Genomic DNA, 17,168 nt, shown 5'->3' on the forward strand with positions numbered 1-17,168 from the left:
CAGAGGACCGGAGACTCCCTGCCTGGTGTCTCCTGTTCATCTCTTGTGACCCTGCCCCTTCCCTGCTCCAGGGATCACCCAGGTCCACAGTCTGCTGAGACCAAAACCACTAGGCTTGCCCACAGTTAGCTGAAGGATTAACCAAAAACAAAAAGAGTGCTTTTCAGCAACACACTCGCTGTTTGCTACAGTGTTCTCCCTCTCTGCCTGAGCTCAGCCTCAGGAGGAAGGGGACCCCCGGGTGTCCAGAGGACGGCAGCCAGCGGGTCCATGTGATGAAATAACAGGGAGAGGCGTGCTCTCGCCTCCCTCCGGGGGCTCCTTTGCTTGCCATGTGGTCACGAAGTCAGTCTCCCCATTTGCATCACCTGCGTGTTCCTCTCTGTGAGTCATGGTGGTCCATGTCTTTCCCTTCTTGTTTTCCAGTCTGCCCAAGCCGACCGTGTTTATCTCTGGAGTCATCGCCCGGGTAAGAGCCCTTTCATTACATCGGGGTCTCAGCATGCGATCTCCTGATTCCTCCTGTCCTACTCCACCCTACTCATCCATCCAGGGGCCAGGGGCGGGACTCTTAATTGCCCCCTTGTCCATGGAACGTGCTTCTATGGTCAGGGACAGACGGGGAGGGGGTGGTGGCCAGGAAGAGCCCACAGCGCCTGCTTGCCTCTCCTCCACCCTCTCCTGTCTTCTTTCTCTTTAGACTTGACCAGGGTCAGCAGACTATCCACAGGCCAAAGAGTTTCTGGGGGATCTGTGAGCTGACAGTATTTTTACATTTTTTAATGGTTGAAGAAATTTGAAATAAGAATTACACGGCGAAACCTGTGAAGTGTTAGTCACTAAATCGGGTTCGACTCTTTTGTGACCCCATGGACTATAGCCCACCAGGCTCCTCTGTCCATGGGATTCAAAAAGACCACTAGAACTGCTCTTGCAGAAGAAAGCCACCCAACACCCAGCTTAGTTCTGAGTGAGTGATGTGGCACCTGACCCCCTGGCGTGGGGGCAGAGACAGCAGGCTTTCTCACCTTCTGGAAGGTACACGGGTCTTTGTGCCCCTTTAAGCTCCCCAGAGAGCCTCAGGACCTCCCCACAGTCCTAGGAGATGGGTTTCCACCTTCCAACAGGTTCCCCACTCTACCTCCCACCCCACTCGCACAGGGAAGCCAGAGAATGCGGGGTTTGGGTCTTGCTCATGAACTTATTCAGGCTTCCCTGGTGGCTCAGATGGTAAAGAATCCACCTGCCAGTGCAGGAGATACATGTTCAGTCCCTGGGTTGGGAAGATCCCCTGGAGGAAGGAAATGGCTCCCCACTCCAATATTCTTGCCTGGGAAATCCCATGGGTGGGTAATCCTGGTGGGCTACAGTCCATGGGGTCATAGAGAGTCAGACATGACTGAGCGACTGAGCAGACAGGCGTGCATGAACTCAACCAGCTGTTCACGGTTGATGAGACAGTGCTTTGAGCCAGTGCTTTCCATGTCTTCCCACAGGGCGACAAGGACTTCCCCCCAGCGGCCGCCCAGGTGGCCCACCAGAAGCCCCACGCCTCCATAGACAGGCACCCCGCCCCGAGGACCCAGCACATCCAGCAACCTCGCAAGTGACCGGCGAGGACCCAGCGCCCTCACCAGGCACGCCTTGGTGCCCCGACACTTGGTATTTCCTCCGGCAAAGAGAACTGGCATCTCCCTCAAAACACTGCCCCGTTGGGAAATCTAAGACAAAGCAAAGTGCCCCTTCCTTTGTCTTTAATTTCCGTCTCTAAAACTAGAATCAGACCCCCAAACCTCATTCCAGGGAGTCCTGGCTGGTGTCACTCAAGGACCTTCACGCCTCTCTGTGCCATGAGCAGAAGTTACCAAGACCTGAGTGAAGTGACGTTGTTCCCCGTTTAGCTTCAGTTCTGGTTCATCAGTTGCCCTGCCAGTGGTCTTAAAAATTAGCAGGCACAAATCTAGGAGGATTAGATTAAGGTCAGGGGAAAGCTCAATCATTGCATGCTTTTTAGTAATAGGACAATCAAATCTTAACACCTAGAGGGAAGAGAAAGAGATGAAGGTGTTAATTACAGAAAACCTGAGTAGGGAGGATACTGCAATAAACAACAGCATCACTGAATTTCCCTCAGAGCACAGGGCGACACCAAGCTCTCCCAGAAAAGCCAGAGAACAGCCTACAGCTTTGAAGAGGCACTTTTATTCTAGGAGTCATCTGGCTGAAAAATTTTGCCCAAAGGGAATACTTCCAGATTGAGATCTCTCAGTATGGGTCCCAAGTCCTGCATGGCCCCACCATCCACACAGGCTCGCCAGGAAATCAAGGCGAAACTTCATTTTTTCAGCGATCACCTCAAGAACTGCTTTGAAGTTCTCGGAGTGATCCCTGACCAGGTGGAGGATTAGACACACGGCTAATCCTGGAACACTAGAGCAAAAGCATTGACCACAGGGAAAGATCGGATGAAAACCTGCCTTTGCTCCCCGAGGGAAAAGTAGAACCATCACATCACCATTGGAGCTAGAAAAGCCTGTTTGTTGATCAGTCGAAGTGTCAGAACAACCTCTGCCCTAGGGCACCGTTCACTTGGGCGTCTCAGATTATCCTACACTTTCTGCCTGGGTTTCCTGCCCAGAGCGGCCCTAGACTGCTTACAGCAATTGGGTGCCCTGCTTTTCTGAAAGGCAGATGTTCAAATCTCCAGAGCAAATGCTTTGGGAGCTGGTGTGGCCTGACTGTCCCACTTGCCAGTGCAGTATTTGCAGCAGGTCCGCAATGGGGGGCAGCAGGCACCCCACAGCCTTTCTGACACTCTTTCCAACTCCACGACTGGTAAAGGTGACTCAGATGTAGCTTTTACCCCTCTCTAAGGGAAAAGCCAGCCCTGCTTCACATCCTAAAGGCAACTTGGTTTCCCCTCTCATTGACTTTTGGAGCCAGGGTCTCACCCTCAAGGCAGTGTGTAGTCACATCTCATATTTCTTAATTGCTGAGATGTTGCTGTAAGCAGAAGCTGGCCTTTGGAGATGCCACCTGGGTGTGTAGCCTCCTCCTGGCGACCTCCCGGAGCCAGCATCTCTGAAGGATCCTGAGAGCAGGCAGCGCTAGGTCAATCTGTGGACCACTGCACCCTCTGCTGCAGAAATGAAGGCTCATCCTTGATACCTTGTAGTGCTGCAGCCAGGAGCGCCATGCTGTGCATTTTTCTTGTCCTTTTAGCTGCATCTGTCATGTATCTGTGGGCTCCCGATCACTGAAAGCAAATTGTTCCCCTGAATGAGTTTATCAGTGGTTAACTTCAAGAATAATCTTTCTAATAAAGCTCCTGTGTGGTTTGTTTTCTCTCATATCTCAGATATTGTTCTTTCTCATCTCGCTAGGGTTGCCAGATGGTTTCAAAAGAAATACAAACATGCAAAAATAAGGAGTATGTTCACAAATTGTTTCCCAGAGACAAAGCCAAACTATTGGACACCTGGCACCTTGAGTGTAATCGCCTCCTTTGAAATGTCATAAAGTGGAAAAGCTTTAATGCGATGGATTAAAATGCACTCCTTGGGCCGAGCAGCTGGCCCTGTGCTCGGAAGGTCCTTTGGGAACAGACTTGGGAAGAATGATTAGTAGTAAGCCCAGGGGTGGCTGTGAGCAGCGTTTGACAAATAAGATATTCACTTAATTTATCCAAAGATCCCCTGGAACCTTTATGAGCAGGATGAGAAAATAATCATAATTATTAGCTTCAAGATCCAGAGTCAGACTACATATGTGAGCTGGGAGGGACCCTGACCTATTTTCACACTAGAAGGACCGGGCAGCTTGGCGGCCCTGAGCCAGGGGAGGGCACATATAGCCAGAGTCTATGTCCTCAGCCCCTGGTGTCACTTCTGGATGCAGCTGTTTGCATTCACGCCTCCACCTCCCTTTCCAAATTGAGGACAGAATGAGGGTCTTGTGCATTTAGTGTCACTGGGTAGAGTTGTTCTAAGTTCATAACATTGACTTGCCAGGCCATGTAGACGTCTGAGAAACGTTGTGTAGACATTTGTTGGGAGGATGTTACCAAACACTCCTATGACTCATTAGGGCCCAGACCCTCCACTTAGAGAATGCAGCCTACCTTCTTCCAAAGTCTGTATTATCTTTCAAAATGATCTATGTCTAAGCAGACCTGAGAATGATAAGAGCCACGGGTCTTCCACCACTTATTCGACTCATGATTGTATCTAAGTACTATATGACTATGGCTTCCCTGGTGGCTCAGGGGGTAAAGAATCCCCCTGCAATGCAGGGGACCCAGGTTCAATCCCTGAGTCGGGAAGATCCCCTGGAGGAGGGTATGGCCACCCACTCCAGCATTCTTGCCTGGAGAATCCCATGGACAGAGGAGCCTGGTGGGCTACAGTCCACGGGATCACAAAGAGTCGGACACAGCTGAGTGACTAACACACACACAAATAGAAATACCAAACACACAACAAACTTGGGGCAGAATTGCCTCCAGGGCGTTCCACATCGTCACGAACACCATCATCACCTGCATTTGTTAGTTGCCACCATAACAAAGTACCCCAGACTGGGTGGCTGAAAACAGTGGAAATGCGTGACTTCCTGGTCCTGGAGCCTAGAAGTTTGCAGTGAAGGTGTGGGCAGGGCTGCCTTCCCCCAGAAGCTCCAGGGATGATCATTCTTGGCCTCTTCCGCTTCCAGCGGCTGCTGGCAGTGCCTAGTGATCATTGACTTGTTGCAGCACAAACCCAGTCTCTGCTTCTGTTGTTAACATGGACACCTTCCTGCGTGTCCGTGTCCAAACTTCCCTCTTCTAAGGATGGCAGTCACTGGACCAGAGCCACCCCCATCCAGCGTGAAAAGTGGAAGCATTAGTCATTCAGTTGTGTCCTATTCTTTACCACTCTATGGACTGTAGCCCGCCAGGCTCCTCTGTCCATGGGATTCTCCAGGCAAGAATACTGGAGTGGGTTGTCATTCTCTTCTCCAGGGGATCTTCCCGACCCAGGGATGGAACCCAGGTCTCCTGCATTGCAGGCTGATTCCTTACCATCTGGGCCACCAGAGAAGCCCACCTAGATGAACTCACCTCAACAAATCAAATCTGCAAGAACCCTAATTCCAAATAAGGTTGTGTTCATGGACCCTGGGAATCAGGACCTGAACTATCTATCTTCTCAGGGGGACCCTATTCAATTCAGGACCTCAACCACATGATGAAAAGCCAAAAGCCCTGCTCCCAGCTCACACTGCTGGAATAGCTGTTCATTTGGTCAATAGGTTTCCTGAGCTTTACTGTGAGAAAGTTTTGCCCACCACAGATTTTGTTACAGTGTTGCTGGTCACAGAGCGGCCAAAGCCTGTGTGGGGAGGGTGCACCCTCAGAGTCCATGTCCCTCCTCCCCCAGCTGGGCAGCTGGGTTTTCTTCTGTGGGCTCAGCTTCATCACCAGCAAGAGGAAGCCTCCAGAACCTCCCCAATGGGGCTGTGAGCATGCCATCTATGTTCCTTTATCATCATTACTGTGGTGGTTGTTAATTGATGATGCAAGACCAGAGACATCGTGAGAGTCTGCCCAATTAAAGCCAATGCCAGGAGGGAGCTGAAGAGCAGGTGCGAAGGCAACCGGGCTCTGAGATGAGCGTTTTGAACCTGCTTTAGGTTACACTGCCGAATGCTGACTCAAGTGTGCACCAGTGCACACCAGCCTGGAACGATCCTGCTCCCAGACCCAGTGGGAGTCTCTCCCACAAGCCGGGAGCCCGCATGTACTCAGGAATAAGGCGGCAGGTATGACAACCCATGCGGTGGGGAGGGACCACTCGACCCCAGTGGGCACCTGAGAAAGGGCAGGACTCAAGGGAGAGCCTGCAGGGTGGGAGACACCGCCAGACCCAAAGTGTTTTTAATGAATGAATTCTTTTTAAAACATCTGCCTCCTACCTCAGCAGCCTGCGGGGTTCTTCTGCAATCCTGCAGCTTTTTCTAACTTCACAGCTGCTGTGCTGGTTAAATGCTTCCTTCTACAAACCCCAAAGTAAACTTTTCTTCCCCAAAAGTTGGCATCCTGCTGCCTCTGCAGTGTAAAAATGAAAACAAAACAAAAAAACAGGCATTTCATAACCCTCCCAGGAGACATCTATAGCCATATGCTCCTGAAGAATGGAGAGGGAGTGAGTGGGGGTGGTGGTGGTTTTGAGTACCTGAAATATTCTCAATTGTTGTATTAGCTGGGGTTCTCCAGGGAAACAGAGCCAGCAGAAGATAGGTGGCAGATAGATAGATGATAGACAGGTGACAGGCAGGAAGAACAGATATAAATAAATGTGGTACATGGATAGATAGAATAGATATAAAGGAATAGGTATTTCTATATTTATTGTCTCTAATAAATATGCAGATGATGGATAGATAGAATAGACATAAAGAAATATAGATGGATCAGTTCAGTTCAGTTCAGTTCAGTCGCTCAGGCGTGACTGACTCTTTGCAACCCCATGGACTGCAGCACGATAGATGGATAAGGAGATTTAAGGAATTGGCTCGTGTGACTATGGAGGCTCATGCTCACTGAGTGCTCAGTCGCTCAGTCACCTCCAACTCTTTGTGACCCTGTGGACTGTAGCCTGTCAGGCTCCTCTGTCCATGGGATTCTCCAGGCAAGAATACTGGAGGGGGTTGCCATTTCCTCCTCCAGGGGATCTTTTCGACCCAGGGATTGAATGCATGTCTCCTGAATTATCAGTGAATTCTTTACCACTGAGCCACCTGGGAAGTCCCATGTGGAGGTTCATGAGTCCAAAATCTTCAGGGTGGGCCAGCAGGCTGGAGACCCAGAGAAGAGCCAACACAATTCAAGTCCAAAAGCATTCCACGGGGAGAATTCTCTCTTCTCTGGGAAGGACAATCTTGAGTTCTATTCAAGCCTTCAGTTGACTGAATGAGGCCCACACACATTATGAAAGGTAACCTGCTTCACTCAGGAGTCCACTGGTTTAAATGTGAATCTCAACCAAAAATATACTCATAGAAACATCCAGCATAATATTTGACCAAATATCTAGGCATGTGGCCCAGTCAAGTTGACACATAAAATAGACCATCACAAGAGTTCATTGTAGTTCATTTTTCTTGGAATTCTTAGAGCATCATGGATCTGTTTTTACTTTCACCATGTGGCAGCCTCATGACCTTCTAACATTGAACTTGCTCTTCCAAACAGACATTCTAAAATTCAATTAAGGGCATGCATGACAAGAGAAAATAATTTTTCCCTCATCTTCCCACTTAATCTTAAATATTATAAATCCAACTGCCATCCTTTAAAAAAATCCAATTTGTCAACTAGAAAAGACCCCACATGATCTGATATAACGACCTGCTATAGTCTGGAGAAGATTTAGGACTCTACCCAGAAGCCCCGAGTGAGCTTTTTGATTACATTTCAGCATTGTCATTCTGTGCTGGTGAGGGTCACCTAAAAGAGAGTTCAACATTTTGTAGCACAAGGGCTCAGCTTCTGTGCAAATTAAACAGAAACCCGCTTGGGTCTTTCTTTGAACAGAGATGTATTGAAGGCTTTATAGTATTAGTAAGGATCTTCATTATCTCGAGGACAGTGGTTTCCACCCGAGCGAGTGGGCAGTGTCAGCCCCAAAGAACATTGGGTGGTGTCTGAGGACATATTTGGTTGTCACAACAGGGGATTGGAGAGGAAGGGGGGATGCCAGCAGCTGAATCTTGTCAGTAGAGGCCAGGGATGCTCATAAAAGTCCTTAGATATTCAGTACAGCCCCTGAAACAAAGTATCCAGACCAAAACATCAGCAATAGGGAGGCTGGGGAACCCTGTTTATTCTGTTCTTCTTGTTGTTCCGTCGCTCAGTCGTGTCCAACTCCTAGAGACCCCACAGACTGCAGCACACCAGACTTCCCTGTCCTTCACCATCTCCCAGAGTTTGCTCAAACTCATGTCCATTGAGTCGGTGATCTGTTCTTATAGTAATACAATTAAACAATAAAAGGCAAATTCCCCTCATCCTGGAATCATGAGAAAAAAAAAAAGTTACCGTGTGTCAGGGACAGAGCATGTTTTGTAGAAGCAGCTGAAGTAAATCAAGCTTGTGTACGCTTTTCAGTCCCTGGAGCAAAAGATATCAAATTGCTATGATGCAGATTCACTCCTGGGTGCGATGGAAAATTCTAGATAAAGCAAGCTTTTTCTTTCCACAGCTCGACAGCATAATGGCTGTTTCCTCAGTCACCGATACAAAGAAGAGTGGAGATCAGGGTCTCTGGTTGGCTTCCCCTGCACTCTCCCTCAGGATGGGTGGGACAAACGCTCTGGCTCTTGGCTCGGTTGATTTAATAGCCTCAAAAGGAGGTCTAGAAACTTCTCTCCAAACAATTGCAGCCTGTTTTCCAAAATAGATCGTGTGTGTCTCAAGCTGATTAACCTCAGCTGATTAATCCGTACAAGCGGCGGCGGGGAAGGCGGAAGCAGAAGAGGAAACGAGCGCCTTCCTCGAGTGAGCGGCCAGGCCTGGTGGGGGGGGGGGCGACCCTCCAGAAGGCAAAACTCGCCTTTGGCTCAGGCCTTTGTCCTCATCCGGCGTCCTTGTCTCCTAGCATAGTCCCGCCTCCACCTCTCCTCAGCGCCCCCCACAAGTCCCTGTTTCTCTCACAGAAGGACTGAGGCTAGCTGTGCACTCTTGGGAGCGGTGGCCATTGCTTTCCCCTGGAACTTGCCGCACCACCTAGATCCTAGACTAGGACTCCACACCACCTAGATCCTAGACCTGGAATGCTGCCATCCTATCCCTCCTTCGGTTCTGAAACCGTTCAGTGACTTTGTTCTACTTTTAGCTGCACCAGGTACCTAGAGTACTAGAGTAGGTCACAAGGTATTAAACAAACAAACATCACTGCACGAGATGCAACAAAAGTTTGCAAAAGTCACATGCTTTATCATCAAATTCTCTCCCTTGGGGGCTAAGGATGCTGATGCCTTTCTATGTCTGTTGGCTAGAAACTCGCAGGTTCAGTCACTTACAAAAAGCATGATTTGTCAGGGAGCCATCACTGCCCAGGGTGGAGAAGGCAATGGCACCCCGCTCCAGTACTCTTGCCTGGCAAATCCCATGGACAGAGGAGCCTGGCAGGCTACAGTCCATGGGGTCGTGAAGGGTCGGGCACAACTGAGCAAGTTCACTTTCACTTTTCACTTTCATGCATTGGAGAAGGAAATGGCAACCCACTCCAGTGTTCTTGCCTGGAGAATCCCAGGGACGGAGGAGCCTGGTGGGCTGCCGTCTATGGGGTCGCACCGAGTTGGACATGACTGACGTGACTTAGCAGCAGCATCACTGCCCGGGAAGCCATGTGGAACTATACCAGTCACTCAGTGTAAATGGGCAGCACTTTCAGTTAGGGGATGATTCATCTCAATGCTGGTGACCAAAATTCACAAGCACCTGATATTCACACCAAAACCGGAAAGGCCATTATGGTGTTTGTGGTTTCAGATCTTCTCAATCTACCTGCACACCGGAAACCAGTGCACTGTGGGAGAACACCCATCCTCACCCGATGGGTCCAGTGTGAGAAACCCACATCTGGACAAGTGCCACCTGTCAGCCACGTACAAAGTCGACATAAGCGGGCAGTTTTAGGAGTAGAAAGGATCTCTGAATGAAAACAATAACCAAAAAAGAGAAAAAAAACAACATAAACAAACTCTAATAAACATGTTTGGGTAACCATAGTCAGGTTTCCATAAAGCATAATAAGGGAACCCTCTCAAATTACATAGAATGTCACATCATGTATATTTAACATCCCTAGGCTGATGCTAATCCCATCATGCCAGTTAAAACAACTAAAAAAGTCCCTCATGTCCTTTTTGTTTTGGTTTCACAGCTAAAGCTTTTTCTAACTTACTACTTACTTTTTTCACCTTCATATGTTAAATTAGACTTCCCTGGTGGCTCAGATGGTAAAGCATCTGCCTACAATGTGGGAGACCCAGGTTCAATCCCTGGGTTGGGAAGATCTCCTGGAGAAGGAAATGGCAACCCACTCAAGTATTCTTGCCTGGAAAATCCCATGGACAGAGGAGCCTGACAGGCTACAGTCCATGGGGTCACAAAGAGTCGGACATGACTGAGTGACTTCACTTTCACTTTCATGTTAAATTATTTAATTATCCTCATAGAGGTTCTTAATGTATAAAAAAGATCTCCAGAAAAAAGCTTTCCTAGGAAACAACAGCAAAATCAAAGATTTTTGTTTTGCAGGCACAAAACTGCAATATCTAAAAATGAAAACTGGTTTTAGTTCAATAAACAAGTATTTTCTTCAAGGACAATTAGATAAACTGAACATAAGAAGATATGATAAATGGGTATTTATTAACACTTTGTTTAAACTATATAAGCTAAATCACAGTGACTATTTTTCATAAATCAGAAAAGCATCCAAGTAGACAGATTACCAACAGGAAGAGATTCTGAGCCTAAATTACCATTATCACCATCACTACCATCACCATCACCATCATTATCATCCCTCTCTTCCCCTTAATAAACACTTACTATGTACCAGGTACTCATAGCAACTCTGTTTGGTAGATGGTTTTATTATTGCTATAGTACAGATGAGGAAACTAAGACGTGGTGTGGCAAAACTTACTTAATTTACATAACCAGTAGGTGGCAAAGCTAAGATCCATCTGACAACAAGTTCTATGCTCTCCACCACCAGTCTTCAAAGAGCAGAACACTCCACTGTCATTTCTACGCAATCCATCCTCCACTATCTAATTGCCATCCCCACACTCTGACAGCCCAGTACGGCCCCCAGAGTTGGAGGAACAGTAAGGTCCTCTGCTTGTCAAACCCTGATGGGCATCTCAGAGATGTTTAGTCATGCTCTCAGGATGGGTAACCCCAGGAGAAGTTTGAAACCCATTCCTCCTGAAGGTCTTCTTTGGACCAGATTGTGAAAGGGAATAAATCTTGAAAGATTAGATTTCACTTTCACTGCATGAAAATCCAGTGCTAAATTCTCCTCCCAGAGGCCTGAGGATGAACCTTCTAGCCAGGTTCTGGGGAGAAAGGCATCACTTATCCTCAGGAACTATCCTTCTTCCTTTTCATCATCACTGGAAAGATGGTGACCCAGACGGTATGGGACACTGCTCTGGGCACTGCAGACATCTCAGCAATGAAACCAAACCCAGATCACAGAGTTCACTAGACCTCCTGAGAAACTTGTATGCAGGTCAAGAACCAACAGTTAGAACCAGACATGGAACAACGAACTGGAAATCAAAATTGGGAAAAGAGTACATCAAGGCTGTATTGTCATCCTGCTTATTTAACTTAAAAGCAGAGTGTGTGTTAAGTCGCTTCAGTTGTATCTGTGCAACTTAATGGACTGCAGCCTGCCAGGCTCCTCTGTCCATGGGGATTGTCCAGCAAGAAAACTGGAGTGGGTTGTCATGCCCTCCTTCAGGGGATCTTCCTGACCCAGGGATCAATTCTGCATCTCTTACATTTCCTGCATTGGCAGCCAGGTTCTTTACCACTAACGCCACCTGGGAAGCCCAATATAGAAAGTACATCATGCGAGATGCTGGACTGGGTGAAGCACAAGCTAGAATCAAGATTGCCAGGAGAAATATCAATAATCTCATAAATGCAGATGACACCACCCTAAGGGCAAAAAGTGAAGAGGAACTAAAGAGCCTCTTGATGAAGATAAAAGAGGAGAGTGAAAAAGCTGGCTTAAAATTCAGCAGTCTAAAAACTTAAATCATGGCATCTGGTCCCATCACTTCATGGCAAATAGACGGGGAAACAGGGAAACTGTGACAGACTTTATTTTCTTGAGCTCCAAAGTCACTGCAGGTGGTGACAGCAGCCATGAAATTAAAAGACGCTTGCTCCTTGGAAGAAAAGCTATGACAAACCTAGACAGCACATTAAAAAGCAAAGACATTACTTTGCCAACAAAGGTCCATCTAGTCAAAGCTATGGTTTTCCCAGTAGTCACGTATGGATGTGAGAGTTGGACCATAAAGAAGACTGAGCGCCGAAGAACTGATGCTTTTGAGCTGTGGTGTTGGAGAAGACTCTTGAGAGTCCCTTGGACAGCAAGATCAAACCAGTTAATCCTAAAGGAAATCAACCCTGAATATTCATTGGAAAGACTGAAGCTTCAATACTTTGGCCACCTATTTGAAGAGTCAACTCACTGGAAAAGACCCTGATGCTGGGAAAGACTGAAGGCAGGAGGAGAAGGGGACGACAGAGGATGAGATGGTTGGTTGGCATCACCGACTTAATGGACATGAGTTTGAGCAAGCTCTGGGAGATAGTGAAGGATAGGGAAGTCTGATGTGCTGCAGTCCATGGGGTCACAAAGAATCAGACATGACTAAGCAACTGAACCACGAAGACCATGAGTGCAGTGTGGCCCTGGGGACTAGGAGTTGGGTCACCTCTCCACCTTCTCAGAGACCATGCTCAGTCCAGGGCAGCTCACCAGAACTGGGGCTCATGCAGGGTCTGAGCTGAAGGGCTCTGGCCTGATTCTCCCTGGGGAGCATGTGAGCACCCAGAAGGCCTTGAAAACCCATGTCTCACCTTATCCCCACCACAGGCCTTATTATGTTTATCTCCCTTTCATGGAAAGTCACTGGGGTGCTGAGAGACATTCCTGATCAGGAATGGAGGCAGAGAAGAAACGGAGAACCCCTGAGGATTGTCAGCAAGGTCACGAGCACAGAGTCTGTGTTCAGAGTGGCCCCCAGCACCCCTCTGCCTGGCGTTACCAGGCAGGGTGTGGGGTATTCACACGGGGACCTGTTCTTCTGTAGGAAAATGACTGTCCTGCCAGCATCACAGAGAACATGCAGCAAAGCCAGGAGCAGACCCCTGTCTATCTGTCTGCAAAGATCTTTCCCCACACAGCTTAGGACATGCCTGTCTCTGTTTGGTTTAATTAAGCAAGCCGAGCGTCTTCTTCCCCGTATGCTTTTCTGGGAGGAGAGCCAGCTTGTGTCTAATGACGCAGAGTATTTTCCTGTTGCTGTTTCTGTGGAGCTGATGTAGCTAGCTTTCACATACATCACATATCTTCCTAGTTAAACAGCAGCGCCCCAACAGGGTCTTAATCAGCAAGGTCCCAAGAGGCACTGGTAGCAGGACAGCCACCCACCCCAGCCCCTCAGCTGGCGGGAAGCTGCCAGTGGCAGGTCTGTTCCTCGACACCTGGGCAGATGACGTGAGGGGTGGGTGGCTGCCCCTGGTGTGTTTCAAGCTTCCTCCAGGTCCTGCTCATCAGCCAGGAACAGAGCTCGGGCCCCAGGAATGACCTCCAGAGATGCACACAGACAGCAGCTGAGAATGCAGTGCAGCCTAAATGGAGAGGGAGCCACGATACTGCAGAGGACATGAGGATGAAAGCTCATGGATGGAGGTCCAGTCTTGACCCTCAAGGCTGTCCCAGGGCCAGGAACGGGCAGTGAAGCGAGGCTCTTCCCTCTCTGGTCCTGCCTCCATGGGGTGAAAGGGCTTCCGTCTGGAGGATACTGAGAACATTTGGTGCAGGAACCAGCTGTTAGCAGGGCTTTCTGGGCAGGGCAGTGGTAAAGAACCCACCTGCCAATGCAGGAGACACGGTTCGATCCCTGGGTGGGGAAGATCCTCTGGAGCAGGGAATAGCTACCCTCTCTGGTATTCTTGCCTGGAGAATTCCATAGAGAGAGAAGCCTGGAGGGCTACGGTCCATAGGGGTCGCGAAGAGTCAGACATGACTGAGCAACTCACACTTTCACTTTTCAGCGGTCACCACACTTTTAGTCTCAGGATAGAAAGGGTTGGCGGGTCATAGGGGTGGCCTCTGTAAAGTCAAGGAGCTTTCAGAGCCAATGGGAAATGAGTAGATGGGTGTGGAGATGGGGCAGGAGAAGGGTCAGAGTTCAGAGCTCTACTCACTTACCTGGGAGTCTGACCTTTTATGCTAAATGAAGTAACTCAGACAGAGAAAAAAATATATATTCTCACTTATATGAGGAATCTTAAAAAACAAACAAAAATCTAACTCATAAGATGCAGAGAAGGGACTGGGGTTTGCCAAAGGCAGGACATGGAGGATGAGAGAAATACAAGGGGGCCCAATAATACAAACTTCCAGCTGTAAAATAGTAAGTCTCATAAGCCATGGGATGTAATGGACAGCTTGGTGACTATGGTTAATAATACTGTACTGCATATTTGAAAGTTGCTAAGGTAGTAAATCTGAAAAAAATTCTCATCGCAAGAAAAAAAAACATGATAACTGTATGTAGTGATGAATGTGAACTAGATATGGTAGTGATTGTTTTGCAAAAACCCTGATGCAGGAAAAGATTGATGGCAGGAGAATGGGGCAGCAGAGGATGAGATAGTTGGATGGCATCACTGACTCAATGGACAAGAGTTTGAGCAAGCTCCGGGAGTTGGTGATGGACAGGGAAGCCTGGCGTGCTGCGGTCCATGGGGTCGCAAAGAGTCGGACATGACTGAGCGACTGAATAACAACGACAAACAGTGGGGCATTACGTTGTACACCTGAAAGCGATATAATCTTTTATGTCGACTATGTCTCCATTTTTAAGAAAGAAAAAAAAAATTGGGCATATTAGGTCTTCAGTGCCAACTCCACACCCAGATGGGAACACCCACCACCTGGACTGGTGCCCAAGCAGGAGTCGGCAGGCTTTCAGAGAGTCAAAACTTGAGGCTTTGTGGGCACATGGCCAGTGTCACTGCTGCTCCACTGTGCCCCTGGAGAACAAAAACTCCCGTAGACAACATGTCACTGCGTGAGCAGGCTGGGCTTTAGTACAACTGCACTTGCAGAAACAGGTAGTGGCTGGCTTTGAACTGTGGCTTGTGGGCCACGGGGCTAGAGGTGGTGGTCAAGGTCACAGCTAGAGATCAGCAGCCTCTAGCCCTCATTTAAAGCCGTGGGCTGTTGAGATGCCCAGGCAGGGATGCAGAGAATGGTTCTCAGGATGGAACCTACTTCTAGCCTTCAGGGGTAAGTAGGGGCTGGAGGGGAGAGGATGGCCATGACGTGACCCCAGTGGTCAGAGAGGTGGGACAGAGCATGAGTGTGTGTGTTGAGAAAGGGCCCAGCAGGGGCACCGAGATAGAGAGGATGAACGCCCAGTCTTTCAGCATCTCTGACACATCCACTGGGTTCTGCAGACTGAACTGTGCCCCCCAAAAGGATTTACCCCAAGCCCCCGTGCTTTTGTTGTTCAGTCACTAAGTCGTGGCCGACTCTGCGACCCCAGAGACTGCGGCATGCCAGGCCTCCTTGTCCTTCACCATCTCCCGGAGTTAGCTCAAACTCAAGTCCCTGTGAATGTGCCCTTACTTAGTTAGAAATAGGGTCTTTGCACATGTCCTTAAGTTACAACAAGGCCATACTTGCTTAGGGTGAGTGGGTGCTAGTCCAAAGACTGGTGGCCTTACAAAAAGAGGGAAATGTGGACACACGCAGAGAAGGAAGCCGCCATGTGGTGATGGAGGCTGCCACAAGCCAAGGAATGCCAAGGATCACTGGCAACCACCAGGGGCTGGAAGAGGCAAGGAAGCACCCACCCCTGGAGCCTTCAGAGGTGGGGGGCAAGTGTGGGGGAGTTTGATCTTCTGCCCTCTCGAACTGCTAGGGGACGCATTTCAGCTGCTTGAAGCCATCCAGGTTATCTGTTACAGAAATCACAGAATAACCCAGGTGCAGCCTGAGAAGCTGTCTTTCTGACAGTTTTCCAAGTGTGCTGATGCTGGCGGCCCCGGGAACCCTGGCCTTTGGAGCATCATTGCTTTATGTAACTGCAGACGTCCATCTGCCAGCTCTGGGAGAATGCAAGAGTTTCCCAGATATCCACAAGAGCCACCTGGCCTGATACTAGGACTAGGAGTGTGTGAAAAGGAAAAGTGAGTGAAAGTGTTAGTCGCTTAGTGGTATCCAACTCTTTGTGACCCCATGGACTGTAGCCCATCTGGGCTCCTCTGTCTATGGGATTCTCCAGGCAAGAATACTAGAGTAGGTTGCCATGCCCTTCTCCAGGGGATCTTCCTGATCCAGGGATTGAACCTGGGTCTCCTGCATTGCAGGCAGACTCTTTACTGCCTGAGCCACCAGGGAAGCAAGTGTGTGTAGAGTCAGAGAAAAACAGACTGGGACTCAGGACAGGCCCAGTATGTGCACAGCAGTGGGAGAGAAAGGCAGGGGGTTTTGCTTTTCTGACCCACAACCTCTGACCTCTCACCTCACAAAGGACATCATGCGCTTCAAACAAGGGCTATCCATTGTAATGGGGCTTGGTCAGGAAGGATAGCCAGTCTGCAGCTTTCAACCATCACTCAGGTTAGAAGGTAAAAGCTGGTCCTCCCACCCCCAGGGGCAGGAAGTGGAGGGACCGTGGGATGGCTCAGGGACTCCTCTGCCCAGGGGGTGGGGACATCTGGCAGCCTTCTTCACAATAGGGTGGCAACCTCCCCACCACAACCCCATGATCCCAAACCCTCTTATCTCTGGTGGCCCAGGGAGGAGCCCTCCTGGTTCATCTTCTCTGCTCAGTTCTTGGTCCTATAAAGCTTCTTTTTCCAAACTATGAAAAGCTGACATCGTATCCTTGCAGCCACATGACTTCTTGATTTTGTAAATAACTTCTTTGACTTTTTAAATAACGCTTTTGAAATAGCAAGGTGGATTTGAGTTTCATTTATATACTTATAATTTTTTTATCCGGAAAAATGCATCAACATCTTGTTCGGTTCTGGGGTTTTTAAGTGAGAGCAGTAATGAGCTTGGGCAGGATGAACAGGCAGATGATGAGATGTGGGCAGAGGGGTCCTGCCACAGGGACGGTGGTCCCGCAGGGGGACTGGGAGCTGTGAGCGAGCTGACAGCTTACCTGAGCCATCTGCACATCAAAGTGTTTTGTCAGCAGACTGGGGGGTTTCCGGGACACCTTTCACGTCCTTGGCTGAAAACCAGCCTGGTCATCATTATGGGAGACAGCAGGGACGACCTGCTGGGAGCCAGTGACCACAGGAAGGGCTGCATGCAGAAGCCCTTGAGGAACTCAGGGGGCATGAA

At 48.9% G+C, this 17,168-nt stretch overlaps 1 protein-coding gene across 1 annotated transcript in view; it reads left to right on the forward strand.

The window, feature by feature from the left end:
* DAP (death associated protein) overlaps window positions 1-3,350 on the forward strand; it is a 67,244-nt gene extending 63,894 nt beyond the window's left edge. Inside the window, exons 3-4 of the mRNA XM_081521290.1 lie at window positions 427-469; window positions 1,497-3,350. Of these exons, the coding sequence (XP_081377416.1) occupies window positions 427-469; window positions 1,497-1,610 (157 nt within the window). The 3' untranslated portion in view covers window positions 1,611-3,350. The remainder of the gene's footprint in view (window positions 1-426; window positions 470-1,496) is intronic.
* The last annotated feature ends 13,818 nt before the right edge of the window (window positions 3,351-17,168 follow it).

The sequence above is a fragment of the Giraffa tippelskirchi genome, chromosome 8, assembly GCF_054371585.1.
Source record: "Giraffa tippelskirchi isolate mGirTip1 chromosome 8, T2T-mGirTip1v1.2.pri, whole genome shotgun sequence".
NCBI lineage: Eukaryota > Metazoa > Chordata > Mammalia > Artiodactyla > Giraffidae > Giraffa > Giraffa tippelskirchi.